Source organism: Saccostrea cucullata, unplaced genomic scaffold (genome assembly GCF_032062105.1).
Source record: "Saccostrea cucullata isolate Sc308-1 unplaced genomic scaffold, CSIRO_AGI_Scuc_v1 ctg114, whole genome shotgun sequence".
NCBI lineage: Eukaryota > Metazoa > Mollusca > Bivalvia > Ostreida > Ostreidae > Saccostrea > Saccostrea cuccullata.
Genome location: NW_026930714.1, coordinates 151,799 through 174,126, shown reverse-complemented (window position 1 = coordinate 174,126; position 22,328 = coordinate 151,799). Strand labels below are relative to the sequence as shown.

At 34.0% G+C, this 22,328-nt stretch overlaps 1 protein-coding gene across 2 annotated transcripts; it reads right to left on the bottom strand.

The window, feature by feature from the left end:
* Positions 1-184: 184 nt before the first annotated feature.
* LOC134229814 (mucin-2-like) lies at positions 185-21,772 on the bottom strand. Of its 2 annotated transcripts, XM_062711607.1 has the most exons (22): positions 21,745-21,772; positions 13,400-13,490; positions 12,975-13,088; positions 12,853-12,876; positions 12,696-12,743; positions 12,444-12,553; positions 12,198-12,265; positions 11,499-12,025; positions 11,040-11,099; positions 10,606-10,714; positions 10,084-10,226; positions 9,698-9,757; positions 9,252-9,360; positions 8,750-8,892; positions 8,388-8,447; positions 7,948-8,056; positions 7,444-7,586; positions 7,081-7,140; positions 5,370-5,478; positions 4,169-4,311; positions 3,395-4,003; positions 185-825 (listed from the first exon to the last, which is right to left on the bottom strand). In XM_062711607.1, exons 1-21 carry the CDS (start codon positions 21,769-21,771, stop codon positions 3,402-3,404), a joined length of 2,859 nt encoding a protein of 952 aa, XP_062567591.1. In that variant the 5' UTR covers position 21,772; the 3' UTR covers positions 185-825; positions 3,395-3,401. The 2 variants fall into 2 exon arrangements, with proteins under 2 accessions (XP_062567591.1, XP_062567592.1); XM_062711608.1 differs by lacking the exons at positions 8,388-8,447; positions 8,750-8,892; positions 9,252-9,360.
* Between the last annotated feature and the right edge of the window lie 556 nt (positions 21,773-22,328).

Genomic DNA, 22,328 nt, shown 5'->3' with positions numbered 1-22,328 from the left:
TAGGACACAATTTGATCATTAAAAACTTATATTTATTCCAACAAATTATCCTTCCATACACAAATGTATGCACAGGTCGGATTTTTTATATATATTTTTAAAAATGAAAACGATTGGTATGCCAGTATCATATGTAACATATGGTTTCGTTATCCAAACTTTAGTCTAAGTTGTAAGACATCCATCCCAAACCTTCCTTTATTGCGCCAAAACCCTCAAAGAGTTACATATACAAAATACATTGATAAAACTTACAATGTTTACACAAAATCAACTCAGATTCATGCTCAATATAATAACAAAACATTTATCATCACACGTTACACTAACTAAAGGTGAGCTTTGTACGCTCTGCACAGGTTGGTAAAGCGAGTACACTAAAGAACTCTATAGAGTATCATTATACTAGGAGAATAATTTTTCATTCTTACACTCACTTTAGCTATGATGAAATGATTTAATTAAGGAATAATATAGATAACAAATGGTGTGCATTAAAAGCTAAAACGACTTAACTACAAAATTTTCAAGAAATAATGCGTATATATTATGCTAAGCTTATTGTAACTGGTGTTCACAGTCTTGTATTTGTCAATATCAAAACGCAAATTCTTATTTTGACAATAGTATGTCATTTCTAGGTCTGTAGATGACAGAGGATTTTGATTGATAATTAAGATGATTCAGTAATTATCTATACCATTTACACACATCCAAGTTAATTCAGATTTACTACACTTCATCGTCATGGACGTCAGTATCCCTATCATTGGAGGATATATCCATTTTCTCAGATGCTTTTTTTTCATTCATCCCCATATGAACCTTAAATAAAAATAACTTCAGCGTATGTATTCAACAATGCATTGATTATTGTGTTTTTCTAGAAATATCTCTTGTATTTTTCTCCCACTAAAGTTATGATCATTTTTAAAAGTGGAAAAATTTACCTCCCAACCCCATCTTTTTAGATAAATAAAGTTTGATAAAGTGTTAAAAACAACGTCATCCGTTAATTCATTTGGTATAAAAAACAATCATGAATAGTTTTTACAACTAAAATGGTTCACTTTGTTTATTTAACCTCTGGTCGAAATAAATAATTATATTGTTTGGTAAACAAGCCCATGCACAAAATATACACGTACATTGTCTGTTGAAATAAGGTAAAATAAATTTTAATAAATAAATATCTGTTATATGAAGGAATCCAAACCGTTACTTTAATTATTTATATTAAATTAGCTTTAGGTCACTAAAAAAATGCAAAACAGGAGACCCACCACTTTAAAAAAAATATTGTAAGAGAGAAAATATCATTTCCTCCCTTTTCAAAAATCAAGATATTAATTCGAAACATATCTTGCATTACGTAACAAGAGGCCCAAGGGCCACATCGCTCACCTGAGCACATTATATCAAAAAGCATATGTGCCAAAACTTCTTTATCCACTTAGAGATTGGATGATTGTCAAAATTTAAAGTCATGTTAGTCTGATTTGATACAATATACAATCATAAAAGTTTAACCCTCCTGGGTGTCATGATTTGAACAATGTACAAGGGTACCTGAGGATAATTCCATATAAATAGGAAAATATTTTTATGGCTTTTAAGTACATATATTTTTAAAAGGTTTCCCTATATATCCTTATTTAAAATTTAATCTGCCATTTTTTCAAAAAAACTAGCCCACAGGGGTCATATCTTTAAAAATTGATCATTACACTATGAGGATAATTTCATTTTTCATATTTCCTTTCTCAATGTTTCTTTGAAGGCTCTCTTTTAAAAGATTTTTCCTATATATTCCTATGTAAAACTATCATATTTTGTTCTTGGTATATGTTTCAAGGGTCTCTTTTCAAACTTGGTCCACACTATCCTATAATTACATTTTATTTTTACTGTAGTGGTTCTATAAAATTCAATGAATTTGTTTTTTAAAGATTTTTCCTATATATTCCTATGTAAAACTTGGGTCGGCCATTTTGGCCCCACCCTTGTCCCAGGGGTCATGATTTGAACAAACTTGAATCCACACTACCTGAGGATGATTCCACATGAGTTTCATCTTTCCTGGCCCAGTGGTTCTTAAGAAGATTTTTAAAGATTTTTCCTATATATTCCTATGTAAAACTTTGGTCGGCCATTTTGGCCCCGCCCTAGCCCCGGGGGTCATGATTTCAACAAACTTGAATCCACACTACCTGAGGATGATTCCATATAAGTTTCATGTTTCCTAGCCCAGTGGTTCTTAAAAGTTAAGATTTTTAAAGATTTTTCCTATATATTCCTATGTAAATATTTGCTAAGCCATTTTGGCCCCGCCCTAGCCCCAGGGGTCATGATTTGTTAATATCAAAACTTGAATTACACTACCTGAGGATGATTCCACATGAGTTGTCATCTTTCCTGGCCCAGTGGTCCTGGAGAAGAAGATTTTTAAAGATGTTTCCTATATATTCCTATGTAAAACTTTACCATTTTGGCCACACATCCCCTAGCCCCGGGGGTCATGATTTACTAACAAACTTGAATCCACACTACCTGAGGATATATCCACATGAGTTTTTCTTTCCTGGCCCAGTGGTTCTTAAAAAAAATTTTTAAAGATTTTTCCTATATATTCCTATGTAAAACTTTGTGTTTTTGGCCCCGCCCTAGCCCCGGGGGTCTTGATTTTTCTCAAACTTGAAACTACACTACCTGAGGATTTTTCCACATGAGTTTCATCTTTCCTGGCCCAGTGGTTTTAGAAGAAGATTTTTAAAGATTTTTCCTATATATTCCTATGTAAAACTTTGTCATTTTGGCCCCGCCCTAGCCCATTTGGTCATAAAAAACAAACTTGAATCTACACTACCTAAAATGATTCCACATAAGTTTCATCTTTCCTGGCCCAGTGGTTCTTAAAAGAAGATTTTTTAAAAATGCTATTAATTTTTCACTAAAATCATACATTGTCTCCCCTTGGAAGAGGGCATGGCCCTAAATTTTAATAATCTTGATATCCCCTTTATGAAGGAACTTTGTGCCAAGTTTGGTTGAAATTGGCCCAGTGGTTATAAGATGAAAATGTGAAAAGTTTACGACAACGACAACGACAACGCCAACGCCAACGACGCCAACGACAACGACAACGACAGACGACGGACAAATTTTGATCAGAAAAGCTCACTTGAGCCTTCGGCTCAGGTGAGCTAAAAATGGATAGAGTATATATATCTCAGATATGTTAAACACTTACTGTGCTTTTTCCTGAATGAAGATCAATATATCGTCCATGCAAGTAGGCATAAAGTAAAATCGGGGGAGATAGAGGGGACATTGGGGCAGTTAAACGAATGCACAAATAAAATCCCTTAAATGTATTTTCTCATTAAGAACTTACTTATTTGCTATGATGTGTTTGTCGATGATACTGTTGTCAATACTGTTCCTATTGTAGTAGGTGACAACACTGACGTCCAGGTTGGCGGTAATGATGTTATTTTTGTTGTTTTCGCTGTGGATGATACCATTGTTGTAGTCAGGGATGATGGTACGGGTGATGACGTAGTTATTTTTGACACAGTTGTCATTGTAGGTAGTGGCTCTGCCGTTGTCATTGTGGGTGACGAGAATGTTGTCGTTGTTGTTGTTGTTGGAGATGACATTGTTGTTTCCATTGTTGTGGGAGATGAAAAAGACGTAGCTGTTGTTTCTGTCAGCTTAGTAGTCTTTGAAGTTGTGGGTGATAATGTTGTTGATGTCATTATTTTAGGTGTTGATATTGTTGTTTTTCCTGTTGTGGATAATATTGTTGGTGTTAATGTTTTTGATGTTTCAGGTAAAGATGTTGTTGTTCTGGATGACGTGTGTGGCATTGTTTCTGATGTTAACATTGTTGTCATTCTAGAGGAAGTTGTCGGTGGCAGCGTTGGTTTTTCAGTTGATACACCATGCGTTGTCACGTCAGCCGTAGGAGTCGAGGTTGGTGTCAATGGACTTGTTGAAAGGCCTGCAATTTCTTTGAAAATTTAATTGGATTCTGATTTGATAAACAAAAAGTCATGAATGTTAGACAAATAATAAATCAATTATGTATTAAATATTTTTTCTCAGAAGTAATGAAAAAAATTATCTAAAAATTTTCGGGGGCATAAAAATAAAAAGTAATTCATACAAATTTCTGGATTGATTCCGAGATAGCCATGAACAATACTAGAAAACTCTTTAGCAGCAGCATGTTTGTCGGCCTCTGAACACGTAATATTGAATTCATTCTGTATTTGGTTCAGAACACAATCTATGGAAGTGAGGACAAAACTGAAATAGAGTAAAGATAGAATTTGTAATTATTAAACGTGGTATACTTGCATACATTTAAGAATCTAACATAAAATTTTGACTACAAGTACTTATTAAAGAAGATTCCTTAATAATAGAAAGAAATCAAAACAATCTTAAGATAACTTTAAACACCCAATTCTATGTTAACGCCCCCAAAATCTACCTGACTCAAGATAATTAATTTACCGCCTGTCAATCATTGAAAAAACAATAGCTTCTGATTTGATTGACAGGCCAGCTACCTGTGCTTCCTGATAAACTGAATTTGCATGTTTTGAAAACGATTGCCTGGTCACGCATCAAACACTTTCATGTACCCGCCTTGTATACACAGCTGATACACGATGCTCTGTGTCATGATAAGGTAAACGGAAAGAATCCGTACACAATTCAGAGTGAAAAAATGGCCTTCCGAGTTGTATGGGAAAAGACAGCTAACATTCGAATATCTTAAATTAACATCACCTTTGCGTGCATTTGTAAAGCTTTAAGAGTCGTTTAGACTTGGTAAGTTCAGATGAACAGATAACGCGTTGCAGTTCCATTTTGATACTCATGGTCCATGTAATTAAGGAATAACTGTTAGATGTTTTGGTTTCATGATGTGATCAATCGATTGGCTTGCATGATAATTTGCATAAACGCCGAAGGCGTTCATGCATTAAATTATCAAGCAAGCCAATCGATTGATCATCGTCATGAAATCAAAAAATCTGACGTACAGCTATTACATATGTAATTATATTTACATTCTCCTGATTGGACGCTAATCCACGTGCTTCAAGCCCCGCGTCTGTCTCTATTGCTTTGACACTCCCGCCCGTGATTTTTTTTTTCTAACAGCGCCTATCCATGAAACAGTACATTGATGGGGAAATAAAGTACATTAACTATTTGAAATTTTATCTCGGACAAAGACATTGGAAATGTAAATATAAGTGTATAAGGTTCAGTTAGGTATCATCAATTCAGCAAGTGAGAAATGCAATATACAGTAGGATTCAATGCAATCTCAAAGGCTTTCATAATCTTACTTGCACTTGATATCAACAGTGGAAAGCTGCACTTCGCTAAGCTGGGTTGTATTCAGACATTGTTCTGTTAAGGTTTGGGTCAGGTAGGCTGTGTTATTGCAGGGAGATACTAAAATATAATACAAAAAATGCATTTTTGAATAGGAATAGATATGGAATAATGCATAAAATATTTAATATGATGAAAATAATGAAAGTGTAAATTAGTTAAATGCACATTTCATTAATGGTGAATGCAAATGTTCGTGTACAATGTATGATAGAATATGTACTTAATAATGATAAATGTTTGATTTTCGCAACAAATAAACACTGATTCAAAATAACAAGAGGCCCAGGGGCCACAGCGCTCACCTGAGCACATCAGGCTTGAATTTACTCCATCCCCCCTCCAGGCGTTCATCATTTGAACAAACTAGAATCTACACTACCTGAGGATGATTCCATATAAATATCACTAATCATAACTTTGAAGTATTTGAAAAGAAGATTTTAAAAGGTTTCCCTATATATCCCTATGTAAAACTATGGTCGGCCATTTTGGCCTCACCCTAGCCCCGGGGGTCATGATTTGAACAAACTTGAATCTACACTACCTGAGGATGATTTCACATGAGTTTCATCTTTCCTGGCCCAGTGGTTCTGGAGAAGAAGATTTTTAAAATTTTTCCTACATATTCCTAAGTAAAACTTGGGTCGGCTATTTTGGCCCCACCTTTAAAACGGGGGTCATGATTTTAAAAAAACTTAATCTAAAATACCTGAGGATGATTCCACATGAGTTTCATCTTTTCTGGCCCAGTGGTTCTGAGAAGAAGATTTTTAAAGATTTTTCCTATATATTCATATGTAAAACTTAATTCCCATTTTGGCCCCACCAATCTTGCCCCGGGGGTCATGATTTGAACAAATTTGAATCTACACTACCTGAGGATGATTCCACATATAAATCCTTTCTTTGGCCAGTGGTTCTGGAAACAAGATTTTAAAAGATTTTTCCTATATATTCCTATGTAAAACTTGGGTCGGCCATTTTGGCCCCACCCTTGCCCCGGGGGTCATGATTTCAATAAACTTGAATCTACACTACCTGAGGATGATTCCACATGATTTCATCTTTCCTGGCCCAGTGGTTCTGGAAAAGAAGATTTTTAAAGATTTTTTTATATTCCTATGTAAAACTTGGGTAACCATTTCAGCAAGTGAAATATGCAATGTACTGTAAGATTCATTGGAATCAAAACTTGAATCTACACTACCTGAGGATGCTTTCACATGATATCATCAGTGGCATGCTGTTCTTGAGAAGAAGATTTTTTAAAAATGCCATTAATTTTTAACAAATTCATGATTATCTGTGTTTTGAAAAGGGAGTGGCCCTTCAATATAATACAAAAAATGCCCCTTTGAATAGGAATAGATATGCCAATTTTGCATAAAATATTTAATATGATGAAAATAATGAAAATGTGAAAAGTTTAAATGACATTTCATTAATGGTGAATGCAAATGTTCGTGTACAAATTTTGATAGAATATGTACTTAATAATGATAAATGTTTGATTTTCGGCAAATAAACAATGTGAAAATAAAAAGGAAATACGCATCCAAGTTAATTCTGTAATATGCCGATTGCATTGAGAACTGTGAAACAATAATATGAACCTTTTTATCCATTTTCTCTTTATGTTTAGTTCTAAATGATACATACTTATTTTCATCGCCGTTGTCGTCAGAATAAGGGGTGGTGAGGAGGTTGACGGGATGAGACCTGTAAAATTAATTGTTAGATCTACAATCTTCTATTGTCAAAATATTTAAATCCAATATAGTTCTTGAATACTTGTGTACTTTCGTAAACCCCAAACAATTTGTGAATTCTGTAGGTACAATATATCAAAGCATCTGATAAATGATTCCATAATATGAGTCTATTAACAAGGCAAATGCTAGCTGAACCTTAAATATATAAAAATTATTCGTCTAATTTAACGGGTTTCTATTGCATTCATATTTATTTTTAAAACGATGAAGGTTTTAAAAAGTAATATAATAAAAAATAAGTAATTCATACAAATTTCTGGATTGATTCCGAGATAGCCAGAAACAATACTAGAAAACTCTTTAGCAGCAGCATGTTTGTCAGACTCTGAACATGTGATATTAAATTCCTTTTGTATTTGGTTCAGAACACAATCTATGGAAGTGAGGACAAAACTGAAATAGAGTAATGATGAGATAGAATTAGAAAATATAAATCCTGGTATATGCTTGCCTCATTTAAACAAATACAACTGTGAGTGTTTAGATTTATAATTAGGCATAAAATAATGGCCCACTGATTTGTATGAAAAACTATAATCCACATTCGAATATTTACCAACTACATCACATTTGCCTGCATGACATTTTTTAGCTTTCAGATTCGTTTAGACTTGGTAAGTTCCGATAAGTAGATAAAGTGTTGTAGTTCCATTTTTATACTCATGGTCCCAAATTAGGTAACATCAATTCAGCAAGTGAAATATGCAATGTACTGTAAGATTCATTGGAATCACAAACGCTTTCATATTCTTACTTGCACTTGATATCATCAGTGGCATGCTGAACTTCGCTAAGCTGGGTTGTATTCAGACATTGTTCTGTTAAGGTTTTGGTCAGATAGGCTGTGTTATCGCAGGGAGATACTAAAATATAATACAAAAAATGTATTTTTGCATAGGAATGGAAATGGAATAATGCATAAAATATTTAATATGATGAAAACAATGAGTGCAAATTAGTTAAATGCACATTTCATTAATGGTGAATGCAAATGTTCGTGTACAATGTATGATAGAATATGTACTTAATAATGATAAATGTTTGATTTTCGCAACAAATAAACAATGATTCAAAATAAAAAGGAAATATCCCAGTTAATTCTGTAATATGCCGATTGCATTGAGAACTGTGAAACAATAATATGAACCTTTTTATCCATTTTTCTCTTTATGTTTAGTTCTAAATGATACATACTTATTTTCATCGCCGTTGTCGTCAGAATAAGGGGTGGTGAGGAGGATGACGGGATAAGGCCTGCAAAATAAATTGTTAGATCTACAATCTTCTATTGCCAAAGTATTTAAATCCAATATATTTTTGAATACTTGCGTACTTTCGTAAACCCCAAACAATTTGTGAATTCTGTAGGTACAATATATCGAAGCATCTGATAAATGATTCCATAATATGAGTCTATTAACAAGGCAAATGCTAGCTGAACCTTAAATATATAAAAATTATTCGTCTAATTTAACGGGTTTCTATTGCATTCATATTTATTTTTAAAACGATGAAGGTTTTAAAAAGTAATATAATAAAAAATAACTAATTCATACAAATTTCTGGGTTGATTCCGAGATAGCCAGAAACAAGACTAGAAAACTCTTTAGCAGCAGCATGTTTGTCAGACTCTGAACATGTGATACTGAATTCCTTTTGTATTTGGCCCAGAACACAATCTATGGAAGTGAGGACAAAACTGAAATAGAGTGATGATGAGATAGAATTAGAAAATATAAAACCTGGTATATGTTTGCCCCATTTAAACAAATACAACTGTGAGTGTTTAGATTTATAATTAGGCATAAAATAATGGCCCACTGATTTGTATGAAAAACTATAATCCACATTCGAATATTTACCAAGTACATCACATTTGCCTGCATGACATTTTTTAGCTTTCAGATTAGTTTAGACTTGGTAAGTTCCGATAAGTAGATAAAGTGTTGTAGTTCCATTTTTATACTCATGGTCCAAAATTAGGTAACATCAATTCAGCAAGTGAAATATGCAATGTACTGTAAGATTCATTGGAATCACAAACACTCATATTCTTACTTGCACTTGATATCATCAGTGGCATGCTGAACTTCGCTAAGCTGGGTTGTATTCAGGCATTGTTCTGTTAAGGTTTTGGTCAGATAGGCTGTGTTATCGCAGGGAGATACTAAAATATAATACAAAAAATGTATTTTTGCATAGGAATGAAAATGAAATAATGAATGAAATATATAATATGATGAAAACAATAAAAGTGCAAATTAGTTAAATGCACATTTCATTAATGGTGAATGCAAATGTTCGTGTACAATGTATGATAGAATATTTACTAAATGATGATAAATGTTTGATTTTCACAACAAAAAAAAAACAATGATTCAAAATAAAAGGGGCATATCCCAGTTAATCCTTTAATATGCCGATTGCATTGAAAATTGTGAAACAATAATATGAACCTTTTTATCCATTTTTCTCCTTAATATTTAGTTTTAAATGATACATACTTATTTTCATCGCCGTTGTCGTCGGAATAAGGGGTGGTGAGGAGGTTGACGGGATAAGACCTGTAAAATTAATTGTTAGATCTACAATCTTCTATTGTCAAAATATTTAAATATTGTAAGTATCCAAAATAATTTATTAATTATACTTGACAATGTATTCTTTCGTAAACACAAAACAATGAAACAGTGATTTCATGTAGGTACAATATATCGAATCAACTGATTAATGATTTCATAAAATGAGTCAATTAACAAGGCAAATGCTGGTCCTTAAATATATTAAAATTATATGTCTTATTTTTACTGGTTTTTTGTTGCATTCATATTTATTTTCAAGACGATAAAGGTTTTAAAAAGTAATATAATAAAAAATAAGTAATTCATACAAATTTCTGGATTGATTCCGAGATAGCCAGAAACAAGACTAGAAAACTCTTTCGCAGCAGCATGTTTGTCAGACTCTGAACATGTGATATTGAATTCCTTTTGTATATGGTTCAGAACACAATCTATGGAAGTGAGGACAAAACTGAAATAGAGTAATGATGGGAAAAAAATAGAAATTGTAATACCTGGTATATGTTCGCTTCATTTAAATAAATACAACTGTGAGTGTTTAGATTTTTAATTAGGCATAAAATAATGACCCATTAATTTGTATAAAAACTATAGTCCACATTCGACTATTTGCGGACTACGTCACATTTGGCTGGATGGCGGTTTTTAGCTTTCAGATTCGTTTAGACTTGGTAAGTTCCGATGAAAAGATAAAGTGTCGTAGTTCCATTTTGATACTCGTTGTCCATGTATATGTTAATTAGCCACAGTTAGATAACATCAATTCAGCAAGTGAGAAATGCAATATACAGAAGGATTCATTGCATTCTCAAACGCTTTCATATTCTTACTTGCACTTAATATCAACAGTGGAATGCTGGACCTCGCTAAGCTGGGTTGTATTCAGACATTGTTCTGTTAAGGTTTTGGTCAGATAGGCTGTGTTATTGCAGGGAGATACTAAAATATAATACAAAAAATGTATTTTAAAAGATTATGATGGAAATTGAATAATGCACTTATTGAATATTATAGAGAAGTTGTGCAAAGAAAAACAAACATGCACAGTAAATCTACAATCAAATGTCCATGTGTATTTACATTGTATGTTAAAATATTGGGGACATTTTGAAGTCTACTAAGTACAAATTAATATACATGTACAATAATATCATCGGAGACATATCCGTTAATTTTCAAGTATACTAGTACCCATTGCACTGTAAACTAAGAATAATAATGCTATTTTCTAATGTTGAAGTTTTGTTTTTAAAAGCATACCTACTTATTCTAATCCCCGTTGTCGTCATCATTGGGGGCGGTAAAGATGTTGATGGTGTAAAGCCTGTAAAATCAATTATAAGATTTTCACAATCTGTAAAAACTGTACTTATCCAAAATCATTATATAATGCTTGTGTTATAGTCTATTCAAACCCAAATCAATATGTGAACTATGTAGTCCCAATGAATAAAACATCAAATCAACTACTAGTATTTCCGCAAAAGAGTACTCGAAAATGTACTATAATAATTATTATTTAAACGTAGCTTGTATAGGTATGTTTATACAGTAAATCATTCTTTATACCATGGTGAAATGAAGTGATAGTGAATGGTTTTACCAGAAATAGAAAATTTCAATATTGTCTAACGGTTCAGATATTAGATGAGGAGTTCCTGACGTGTCAAATTAATAAGTAACTCTTTACTATTCTACATATGATTATCATATTGCTTCTTACTTGCTGGCGTTGATGACGCTGTTGTCATCAATGGGGTTGAAGACACTACTGTCGTGACATTTTTTGACGGTGAAGTTGTTGGTGTTGTCATTGTTTCAGTTGCCATCGTCGTTGATATTGATGATGATGATGGTGTTGATGTTAATAATGAAGTTGATGATGATGATGATGATGATGATGATCTAATTGATGATGATATTGGTGTGTTTGTTGATGATGAAGTTGTTGTTGATGATATTGGTGTTGTTGTTGAAGATGTTGTTGACGATGATGATATTTGCGTAGGTGATGATGATGTTATTGATGATGAGGATGATGTCATAACGGAAGTTGTATCTTTTATAACTGTTGTAGTTGTTTGTAAAGTTAATGAAATGTAAATGCTTTCAGTGTCAACATCCGCCAGTAAAGGGAGTAATCCACTTGATTTTGCCCTCTCAGTTGCATTCCTCAGACTCGATAATAGAGTTGGTGCTAATGAGGGGTTCTTTAGTTGTATGAGAACATCAATGATAACACTTCCATTTCTGAAATTTATTTCTATAAATGCTAAAATATATCCATATACTAAAACGATCAATTTTTTGGAAAATTATTCGAAGAAATAAAATCATTTTCATAAAGAAATACTTAAGTGCTATGTCTTCTACAGATTAACGTAACGAGAAAAGAAAATAAAAAAAACTTAAGATTTCTCACCTTATCCCGGTTATAAACACGCCACTAAGGTTAGGTCCGGTTTCTGTCGCGTTCAAACCTTCCTTGATCTACGAAATAAAAACCTTTGATATCATAACTGTATGTAGTTTATAAATCTTCATTTTGCCTAGGTTACTTTCTTCAGCTATTCAGCAATTGATTATATGCATTTTTTTAATTTTCTGTTCATACAATTATCCTTTTCATCTCTTTGAAAGATACTTTATTTGAATCAATGTACATAACCTGTTCCGTTAGGCTGTTTGATAAATTCCTATACGCTTCAGAGCTTGTGTCCAAGAAATCATCAGTCCAAATTTGATTTGAGAGTCTCAAAGTAACATCAAAGTTCACTCCTTTAAAATGAATGTATAAAAATTGTTATGATTTAATCAATCCGAAATTGAAATTGTATTTAAATATACAGTAATGAAATTTGAATATTAGATTTACAATTTGAAGAGATATAGACAACTTGACATAAAGCGTTATGCTAACCTGTATCAGGCGGCTTAGTGGTAAACCCTCCCAGTCTTGGTCGTGATGCTAAATTGAATATATCAAATCACAGCATAAAACTTGAGAGTTTTAAAATTTATTGAAATCTAATTTCAGCTGAACTTTTTTATGTTTATAATCAGACTAAATAACTTACTGGGATCTGCATCATAGTTGTCCTCTGGAAAAGATAAATAAAAGATACAAATCAAGCCATCCATAATTACACATGAACAAAAATTGCTACTCCAAATAAGTTAACATTTTGCTGATACATACGTGAAAATTTGACAATCAGAAACACAGCTAATCCCCCGGAGGCCAAGATGAATATTGCCACTGCAAAGTTGAATGGTGTACAGCGCTTTTTTTGAGGCGAGAATTGAACTGCATCTATGGAAATTATATACAAATTAGAGGACACGTACACGTATGTCTTTGCTTTTTTAAATTGCGCAACATACTTCAAATTTTGAAAGTCTTACTTCTTTGATATTAAGATGTTTGTTGCATTTAAAAATGAAAAAAAAAGTATCCTCTAGAGATCCTTGGGTAGTTTTATGTATGATAACGATTAATACTTTTTTAATAGTAATAATTAGAGCTATCAAAGATTAAAACAAGTAAGGACATCAGTAAATAATATATATTAAAGATACAAGGCTTTAAATTGATGATTTTTTTCCTTATATAGTTCCACCTACGTCTTGGTTCCTCTTTGTCATCAAAGTCACACACGTATGAAGGGTTTTCGAAAGAATTACTTTCACCATTTTCATCTTCCTCAGCCTTTATCTATAGATACATGAAATGAAATATTTCTTATATATATACAACGTAAATGGATTTCTCTGGCGCTCATATTATTACATTGCTTTTATCTAAATCCTATACTTCACTCAAAATATCGTTTACAAGGAAATAGTTATATCTCCCAGGGTTAAATTTAATTCTTTTTTATTTGACGAGCTGTGTATTTTCGAAGATGATAAACACAATATCTTCGAAAAAAATTAACAAACTTTAATCTATGAATGACAGATGCTAGAGTTTCTATATTTTACAAAATTAATACAAATATATATTCCTTGTGACAAGTTCTACCCTTTACTAACACTGTTGTACTTTATCGTGACCTTTGAGCTTGACCTACTTTTGAAAAACTGTAACCTTTCTCATAACCGTTGAACTGACAGATCCATAGCTTTCATATTCTTTATGGTATTCCTTGCGATAGCTAGTGCAATAGCTTTCATTTTCACAGTTCACTCAATTTGTCAAAACGTTTACTCAGGACCAACAGTTTTGACAACTTGACCTTCGCCTTGGAGATAAATATTCTTTTAAGAAAAAAAAGCAAAGGCCATAACTTTTCAATGGTTGGTGATGAAGCTCTTATATTTCACACCTTAAAGTTAATCGTATTCTTTCCAGTGAGGGAATCGCTAATTTACAAATACAACTTCATAGCACATAGCTATAATTTTTCTATACATGTTTATCTTGTTTTATTGTGAATTCACTTCACTTTTTGTAATCATTTTACTCAAAAATAAATGTGTCGTCAAAACTGGTGCAATGTTAGTTACAATCACTAGTATGAAAAAGTTTTTGAAATAATGCTATTACATCAGTGAGTGAATTTGTGTTAAAAAAAAAACCAGGAAGTAGTACAGTGTGATTCGTAGATGATGTGGTTGAAATGTAATCTAGAGCAACTTCGATCAATTTCTGTATACCTGTATTTCACAATATTTATGAAATTAAATGTCTCTTGAAATTTTATGTTATTTGAATATATTAAGCTTAAATTTGGGAAATAGCGAGCACGTTATGCTATGCATTTCGGAGACATATGCTGTAATCACAGCCACAAGAATATGCACATGCTAATTTAGGTCAATATTCCAAGAACACAACACAACATTTCCCCCCTAAAACAACACAGACAAGTGCCAAATATCCTTTAAGCTGTAATATATACAACCAGGGCAAATTCTGTACTTTCTTCCCCAGATGCCGCTACAGCCACACTTGCAGTCAGTGCAGAGGAAATCATCCCAGAGTCAACTGCGCAAGGAAATAAACATCTCTATACATTAGGGCATACTCCTATTAAATTTGATTCACTTAAAAAACATTTACAAGGTTATGAACATTCTCAATTTCTGCTCCAGGGATTTAAATTTGGGTTTAGACTGCAGTACCTGGGTCCTAGGAGAGCACGGTTAAGTAAAAACCTCCCAAGTTTGTACAAAAATATGCCCACAGCACACCAAAAAATCAAAAAAGAATTACAACTCAACCGAGTAGCTGGGCCTTTCCCACAACCCCCCTTTTTAAACCTTCAAGTGTCACCATTGGGTTTGGTTCCTAAAAAAGATGGGGTCATGAGGTTACTTTGCAAGAACTTCAATCGCTCATAGGTCAACTTAATTTTGCTTGTAGGGTGGTTGCCCCTGGTCGTGCCTTTTGCAGGCGCCTCATTAATGCAACAATCGGAGTTTCAAAACCTCACCACAAAATTAGGCTTTCTAAAAATATTAAGCAAGACCTCCTTATTTGGCAAGTATTTCTGCGATCATATAACGGTGTTTCAGTGATCAAAAGCCAATTTTTAGATAATCAAACCATACAATTTTTCACTGATAGTGCAGGGGGAAGCAATGGAGGATTCGGCATTTATTTTGGGGGGAAATTGGCATTTGGGTCCTGGCCCCAGTCTTGGGCTAATTTGGGTATCACCAGAGACATGACATTTCTTGAAATGTTTCCAGTTATGGTAGCTATTACACTATGGCATGGGTGCTTACAAAATACAAAAATCCTATTCCACATTGACAACATGGCAGTAGTACATGTCCTTAACACACTATCTTCTAAATCAGAAAGAGTTATGAATATTGTCAGAAAGCTTGTATTACTTTTACTACAGTATAATATTCAGATAACAGCAAAATACATACACACAAAAGAAAATTGCATTGCTGATGCTTTATCTCGTTCGCAGTGGGCCAGATTTCGACGACTTGCACCAGAGGCAGACCTGTGACCCACACCGCTACCACGCCACATTTGGGACATTTAGAACAGGAAGCTTCAAGACTTTTGTATAGGTCGTTAGCACCCAATACTCACCAGGCTTATAACACTGCATTAACAAAGTTTAAAAATTTCACTGCTCACTATGGGTTGGCTCAAAGCTGGCCTGTCCCAGTTCATCAGCTGTTACAATTCATTGCATACCTTTCAATCAATAACTTCACTTACAGAATTATATGTCTATACATTAGCGCAATATCTTATTACCACAAAATCAACGGGTTTCAGGACAATACAAAAAATTTCAGTGTTACAAAATCTGTCGAGGGTGTTAAGAGGTCTGGTGGTTTAAGTAAAGACATGCGACTCCCCATATCATTTCAGCTGTTTGGGAAAATTATACAGACCTTAAAATCGGTATGCCGCTCACCATTCGAGACTGCACTTTTTTTTCCGCAGCCTACACTCTTACCTTTTTTGGTCTGCTTAGAGTTAATGAGATTCTAGCTTTGTGCATTAAAGATATCTCCAAAAGCAAAGCTGGTCAATTTTTCATAAAAATAAATAGATCCAAAACAGATCAAATAGGCAAAAGTTCAGTTCTGCAATTACAAAAATTACCAGACACACAATTTTGTCCAACGGCAACAATCGAGCCTTATTTGCAGTTAAGACCCCCCCAATACAGATACATTGTTTGTTCATGTAGATGGTACACCGATTACCCGTTTTCAATTTCAGGCAGTTTTGGATAGGTCCCTCTCATTTCTCCAAGTGCAAGGTCACTATAGGTCTCATAGTTTCCGCATCTCAAGTAATTTTACCAAAGCATTTCAGATAAAACAATATGGATAGTTGGATCATCAATCCCATACTGGGCGACTGGCTGCAGCTAGCAGACCTGGTGGAACCAACCTAAACTTAAAGGCGTCAATCCTGTGGAGGGGAGTAAGAGGACTTAAATGGGAAGAGTTACAAAAAACTGTAAATGAAATGACAAAAAATCAAAGCCCACCAGACATTCTTATCATACATTTAGGCTCAAATGACCTAACCACTGAACAAATCACTTCAAAACCTTTCTCAGAAAATGCACAATGTACATTACTTAGATTTAATGCATTATGGCCAAGTACCGCCCTCATTTGGTCTGCCATCCTACCGAGAAGGTATTGGCACTTTGCACCTTTGGGAATGGGAAATAAAATTAACAAATAACGTATCAGAATCAATAAATGTATGAAGAATTTCATGGCTGACCAAGTGGAGGGTTTGTACATTGGCCACGATCACAACATTAAAGCCTCAGAAATAGAGCTGTTCCGAACAGACGGTACACACCTGTCGGACATAGGCAACAACATATACTTAAATAATATGCAAGCTGCCTTAGAACATTTTATCGGGGGAAGGGGTAGTCACTAACCACCATCCGACCTTTAATTAGGCTATCAGATCCATATTTTGATATAGATGTATATACTTATATGTCATTGTTTCCACTAAATCCAACATTGTTTCATTCTAAGAACATGTGCATATGTTAATTCATTGTGTTTGTTAGCACAGGACAGGCTGTTATATTTTGTTCATATATGTGATAATATACCTTGTTGTATCATACCTTTGTTTACGAGCTCTAAGTGTAATGCTCATCAATGGTTTTAATAATGAAGTTGATTAAGTATCAAAAGGAGTTGCTTATTTTTAACCTTATTCTATATCTGGGATAATATTTCTGTTTTTCTGACAAATGGAAAAGTTTATAATGTAAAAGGTTTTTTTTGTGGGGGACATTGTTCCAATATCTCTGGCTGCACTGGGGATTCTGCAGTGCAAGGTGTTGACACTTTCTGCTCCAAAACCTGGTTGTCTCCCCCCACTTGCTTCCAAAGCAAGGGGTTTAAATACAGGATTTAATTCAAAGTGTAAATTAAATCAAAATATACAAAGTCAGGACACAGTTAATTGTTGTCAGTATTCTAATGTTTTTGGCATAGTCAGGGCCCACACCGGGTATGGTTGGGGCCACATCCACCTCACTTCGCCGTTTGCTTACGGACTTAGTCTGCAGACAAAGTATGCTCTTCCTTTGCGTCTCCGCAACAGCAACACTCATCGGACTAGATTTGGTAGCAGTCCGAGAAAAACACACACCTGCAGTAGAATCGCATGTTGTTGCTGACTTGTTGTCAGACGATCCTACAGACGGGTTTCCCAGGTTTGTCTTCATGCAGGCCCGTCCTGACCCCTTGGCTTGATCCTTTTTGATCGTTGAGTGATCGATGGACGCAACTGGAAATGATTTCCTTTGGGAGGAACGGTAAGGTGTTGTTGCAGAAGAAAAACATACTTGCGCATAATGACCAAGTTTTCCGCACACGAAACACTCGGAAGTAGGATTTCCCGCACCTATAGCACCGTGGAAAGGATCCTGGTGTCGAGAAATTTCGTGCTGGTCCTGGTGTGATCCAAGGACGCGAAAGACAATGGCGCTGGTTAGATGTTGGGGAGGAGCGGTAAAGTCCTTTTCTCCAGGTTGGCATGGTGTTGTTGAAGATAGGTCGTCTCGGGGAAACTTGCTTAGTTGATGGTACTCAGGATCAAACTGCTACAAAATATAAGCAGCAGTCCCGGGTGTTATACCCTTAGGATATCTCCACCAAATTATCACCGGGGAAAATAAGCGTAAAACTTTCCGGCAACAATAAAACATAAAAATGCTAACGATGGAATAGCACTTTATTATAAACTTAGGTCGGTAGGGTGAATTCTGGAAATCCAAAAATTGCACCCGAACAATCCGAAGCCTAGGAGTTAACTGATTAACAATGATTCGTGTAACATATAAATAATGAAATATAACAAAGGCAATTAGCACAAATCTGAGCATGAGTGACAGATGGCTTAGATGGAATAACTCATGACATGTTGAGTAAATTGATTAAATAATTAATTTCCAGATTCGGAGTTACACAGTAATTAGCATAATTAAAGTTTTTCAAGTTGTTTGAAATAATTACAGTAAATTAAGAGTATATTTTAAAGTCAGCTAAAACATATGTTACTAAAATTGTTTTTATAAAAAATCACACCGTGATACTATTACATCAGTGAGTGAATTTGTGTTAAAAAAACCCAGGAAGTAGTACAGTGTGATTCGTAGATGATGTGGTTGAAATGTCATCTAGAGCAACTTCGATCAATTTCTGTATACCAAAGATGTGTGCCTCACAGTGGATTTGAACCGGGGTCTTTGGGTGGAGGGGCTAACGCTTAATACACTAGACCAGTAATGCTTGCAAGTTCGGGGTATTTAAATTCTCTTTTATGTTGGTATTATTAAGTGGCACTATTTTGTTTATAGCAGTAACTTGCAGGTATTTGGTTTTAGGGTATTTAAATCTTGGAATCGGGTATTGTAATCACTCGACAAAAGTTAGTCAACGACTTTCAAGTTTTATTTTCTTTTGTTAAATTCTTTTTTTGCTGCTTCAATTTTTAGATGTGTTTTTCAGATATTGCATGAAAGTTTTTCTTGAATTTTGCCACTTAATCTCTCTCAATCAGGATGTTACCGATTTCACCCATCAACAGCGGATTTTGGGAACGTTTTCCATTAGGAATCTTCCAACATTGACTCATTTGGATGCTGATCTTGCCCTCCTACGGACGCGAATATCTTTGTACAACTTTGGCTTTAATAAATGGCTAACGATGTCTTATCATATACTCTGTGTTTGTTTTATTTAAATTAGAACAGGAAATGATTTATGTTCGGATGAGCGAAGCAAAGGAGAACATAACAATATTTATGAAATTAAATGTCTCTTGAAATTTTATGTTATTTGAATATATTAAGCTTAAATTTGGGAAATAACGAGCACGTTATGCTATGCATTTCGGAGACAAATGCTGTAAGTAGTGTTTGTAATGTTCATTCGTCCATCTGTTTGTCCACGGAAACTTTAAACATGTTCATGACTATTGATCTGTTTAAGCTATATATGGCTTTTATACTTCAGACGTGTATTCCGTGCTACAGGAACCTGATTTGGGTACCAACATATTTGACCTTTTGATTTTGAACTGAAAACCAGCTGCAGATCTTTTAAAAAAAAACTGAATCAAAACAATAAACTTTTTAATAACTTTTTCATAACTACGAGTAGTAGTTGGTGTTAGACTTTCATTCTTCACCTTTGTGTTCCTTGTGATAAAATCATCTCAAATTGCGCTCCGTTATTAGCAGACCTATTTTTATATTCATATGAAGCAGAATTTGTGCAAAGTCTTATGCGTGTATAGAAGAAAACACTTGATGTGGCCGTCAACTCGACACTTAGATATATCGACGACGTATTGTCAATTAACAATGGTCATTTTCCATTCCTACGTCGATACGATAAATCCTGGTGAGCTTGAGATAAAAGATACCACAGAGTCTGACACATCTGTTTCATACTTGGATATTTTACTTGAAAAAAACGTTAATGGTATTCTAACAACCAAGCTCTATGATAAACACGATGACTCTAACTTTTCTATCGTCAACTTCCCTTACTTATGCAGCAATATACCTTCATCATCTGCATACGGAGTATATATATATTTCAGTTGATTCGACATGCAAGAGCATGCTCTACGAATGAACAAAAGTTGATGAAACAAGAATATCAACAGTCTCGTTTAAAGTCATCATTTCGTAAATTCTACGGTCGATACAATGACCTTGTCAGCAAATACAATTTATTATTGAGACAAATGATGAATGATGTTTTTCATACCAATTGTTAGTCCATTATTTATACACTGAATTGACGACGGATTTTTCCGTTATTTCCCAATCATGATAAGGAGCACACGGCGGGTGTGACCGGTCAGCAGGGGATGTTCACTCCTCCACGGCATCTGATCCCATCTCTGATGTTTCGGAGGTCCGTGTTTGCTCTTCTCCTATTTTGTATTGTTTTATGGACTTTGAGATTGAATACTGTTCGTTATCTCCATATCCTTCTTTTGTAAAATATTTTGACCTTCACCTTCGAGTTTGGCCTACTGTTGAAATCTTTAACCATAGCCATAATTTTTTAACAATTAGTGTCATGGCTTTCTTTATTCTCAAGTGAATATTTTGTGACATGACGGTCCCTTGGTTACCGTTTATTTTGATTCTTTCACCTTTGTTTTGGAGTTTTACCTACTTTCAAAAAATATATTATCCCTGGTCAGTGCCCTCAAACAGTTTGTGCTACTTCTTTCATAGTTTTAGGTGTATTACGTGTGACTAGACATTCCTTTAGGTAAAAAAAGTTTTGATCTCTTCGGCTTCATCTTAGAGACTAACATGCATCTTGGAAACTTGAACGTTACCCCCACGAGCTGCCATAATGGTACATCAGTGCTTCACGAACGCATCTTAATGAAATTTTTTGTAACTTTAATTTATTCAACCAACCTGAGAGTTTTTATTGAATGATGGTGAACGAATTCAGGTAAACAAAATGAGGAAGTGATGAAATTTGCGTAAAAAAAATATGTACTTGAATTGAAATTCAGTTGTGTCTATATCGTTTTATAATCAATTACAATATAATTTGCATTAAAAAAATTTAACGGTTTTCAAATGTTACTGGAAATAACAATCATTTTATAAATTCAAAGATAATTTGCAGAACAATTTTACAGATGACTCTATAGCTACCATTTTAAATGCCATGTTATGGTCCTGCGCCGATTGTTCAAAGCAGTGTTATAAATGATAATAATTTCAAAATTCGTTTTATCAAAACAACAGATGATATACCTTAGGTTAATGATAATACCGGCTCACAATTTCGTCATGCATTGTTATTTTCAACTGATCACAGTATCCAAATACCCTTTATCTGCTGTGATTACAAATGACAATTGGTGTAATTGATTTAACTTTCAAACTACATGCACGACTTTTAAATAAGACGTAGAAAAAAATATTATAGACCGAAAAACAAAATTGTAAACATACCGAAGTAAACTTGTGTAACTTGGCCATGTTTGCCCTCTATATATAGGTTGCAGCAGATCTAGAAAAACTACGCCTTGAAATATTCCTTCCTCGAATTTCTGTAATATTTTCTTTGGGAATGGCAAAATCAGGAACAGGCTTGAATGATTCTAAAACAGGAACCTTACAGTTAACCATCCTTGTCGGGTATTTAAATCTTACACAAAATGCGTCAACGCATACCGCCTTTCCACAATGTGCAAAACACACATTTTTTCACCTTAGAATTAAAATTGTAATGGTAGATTTAAAATTCATTGTTGATTGACTTTATAGCATTTTTATTCACTTAAAGAGAAGAGGTTAACATTTCATCAGACAGTGTTCTTCATAAACAAATAAATTATACCGATGAATGAAACGGACTTCTGTTAAATGACCCCATTTCGTCGAATTCATTGTGTAAAACAATTCAGGGTATGTGTATAAAATTTCATGATTGAAGTGATAATAAAGTCAAACTGAAATCGAAGGTAAGTAAGACAAGCAACACACATACATTATACATGCTATATGTCAATAAATATATGTACTCTTACAAGATT

Excerpts from the sequence above, each read along its gene's own strand:
- LOC134229814 (XM_062711607.1), bottom strand. The coding sequence starts at position 21,771 with ATGGCCAAGTTACACAAGTTTACTTCG. Across the intron at positions 13,089-13,399 it reads TGACAAAGAGGAACCAAGAC|ATGCAGTTCAATTCTCGCCT; the intron begins GTAGGTGGAACT and ends TAATTTCCATAG. Across the intron at positions 12,026-12,197 it reads GTGTTTATAACCGGGATAAG|AAATGGAAGTGTTATCATTG; the intron begins GTGAGAAATCTT and ends AATAAATTTCAG.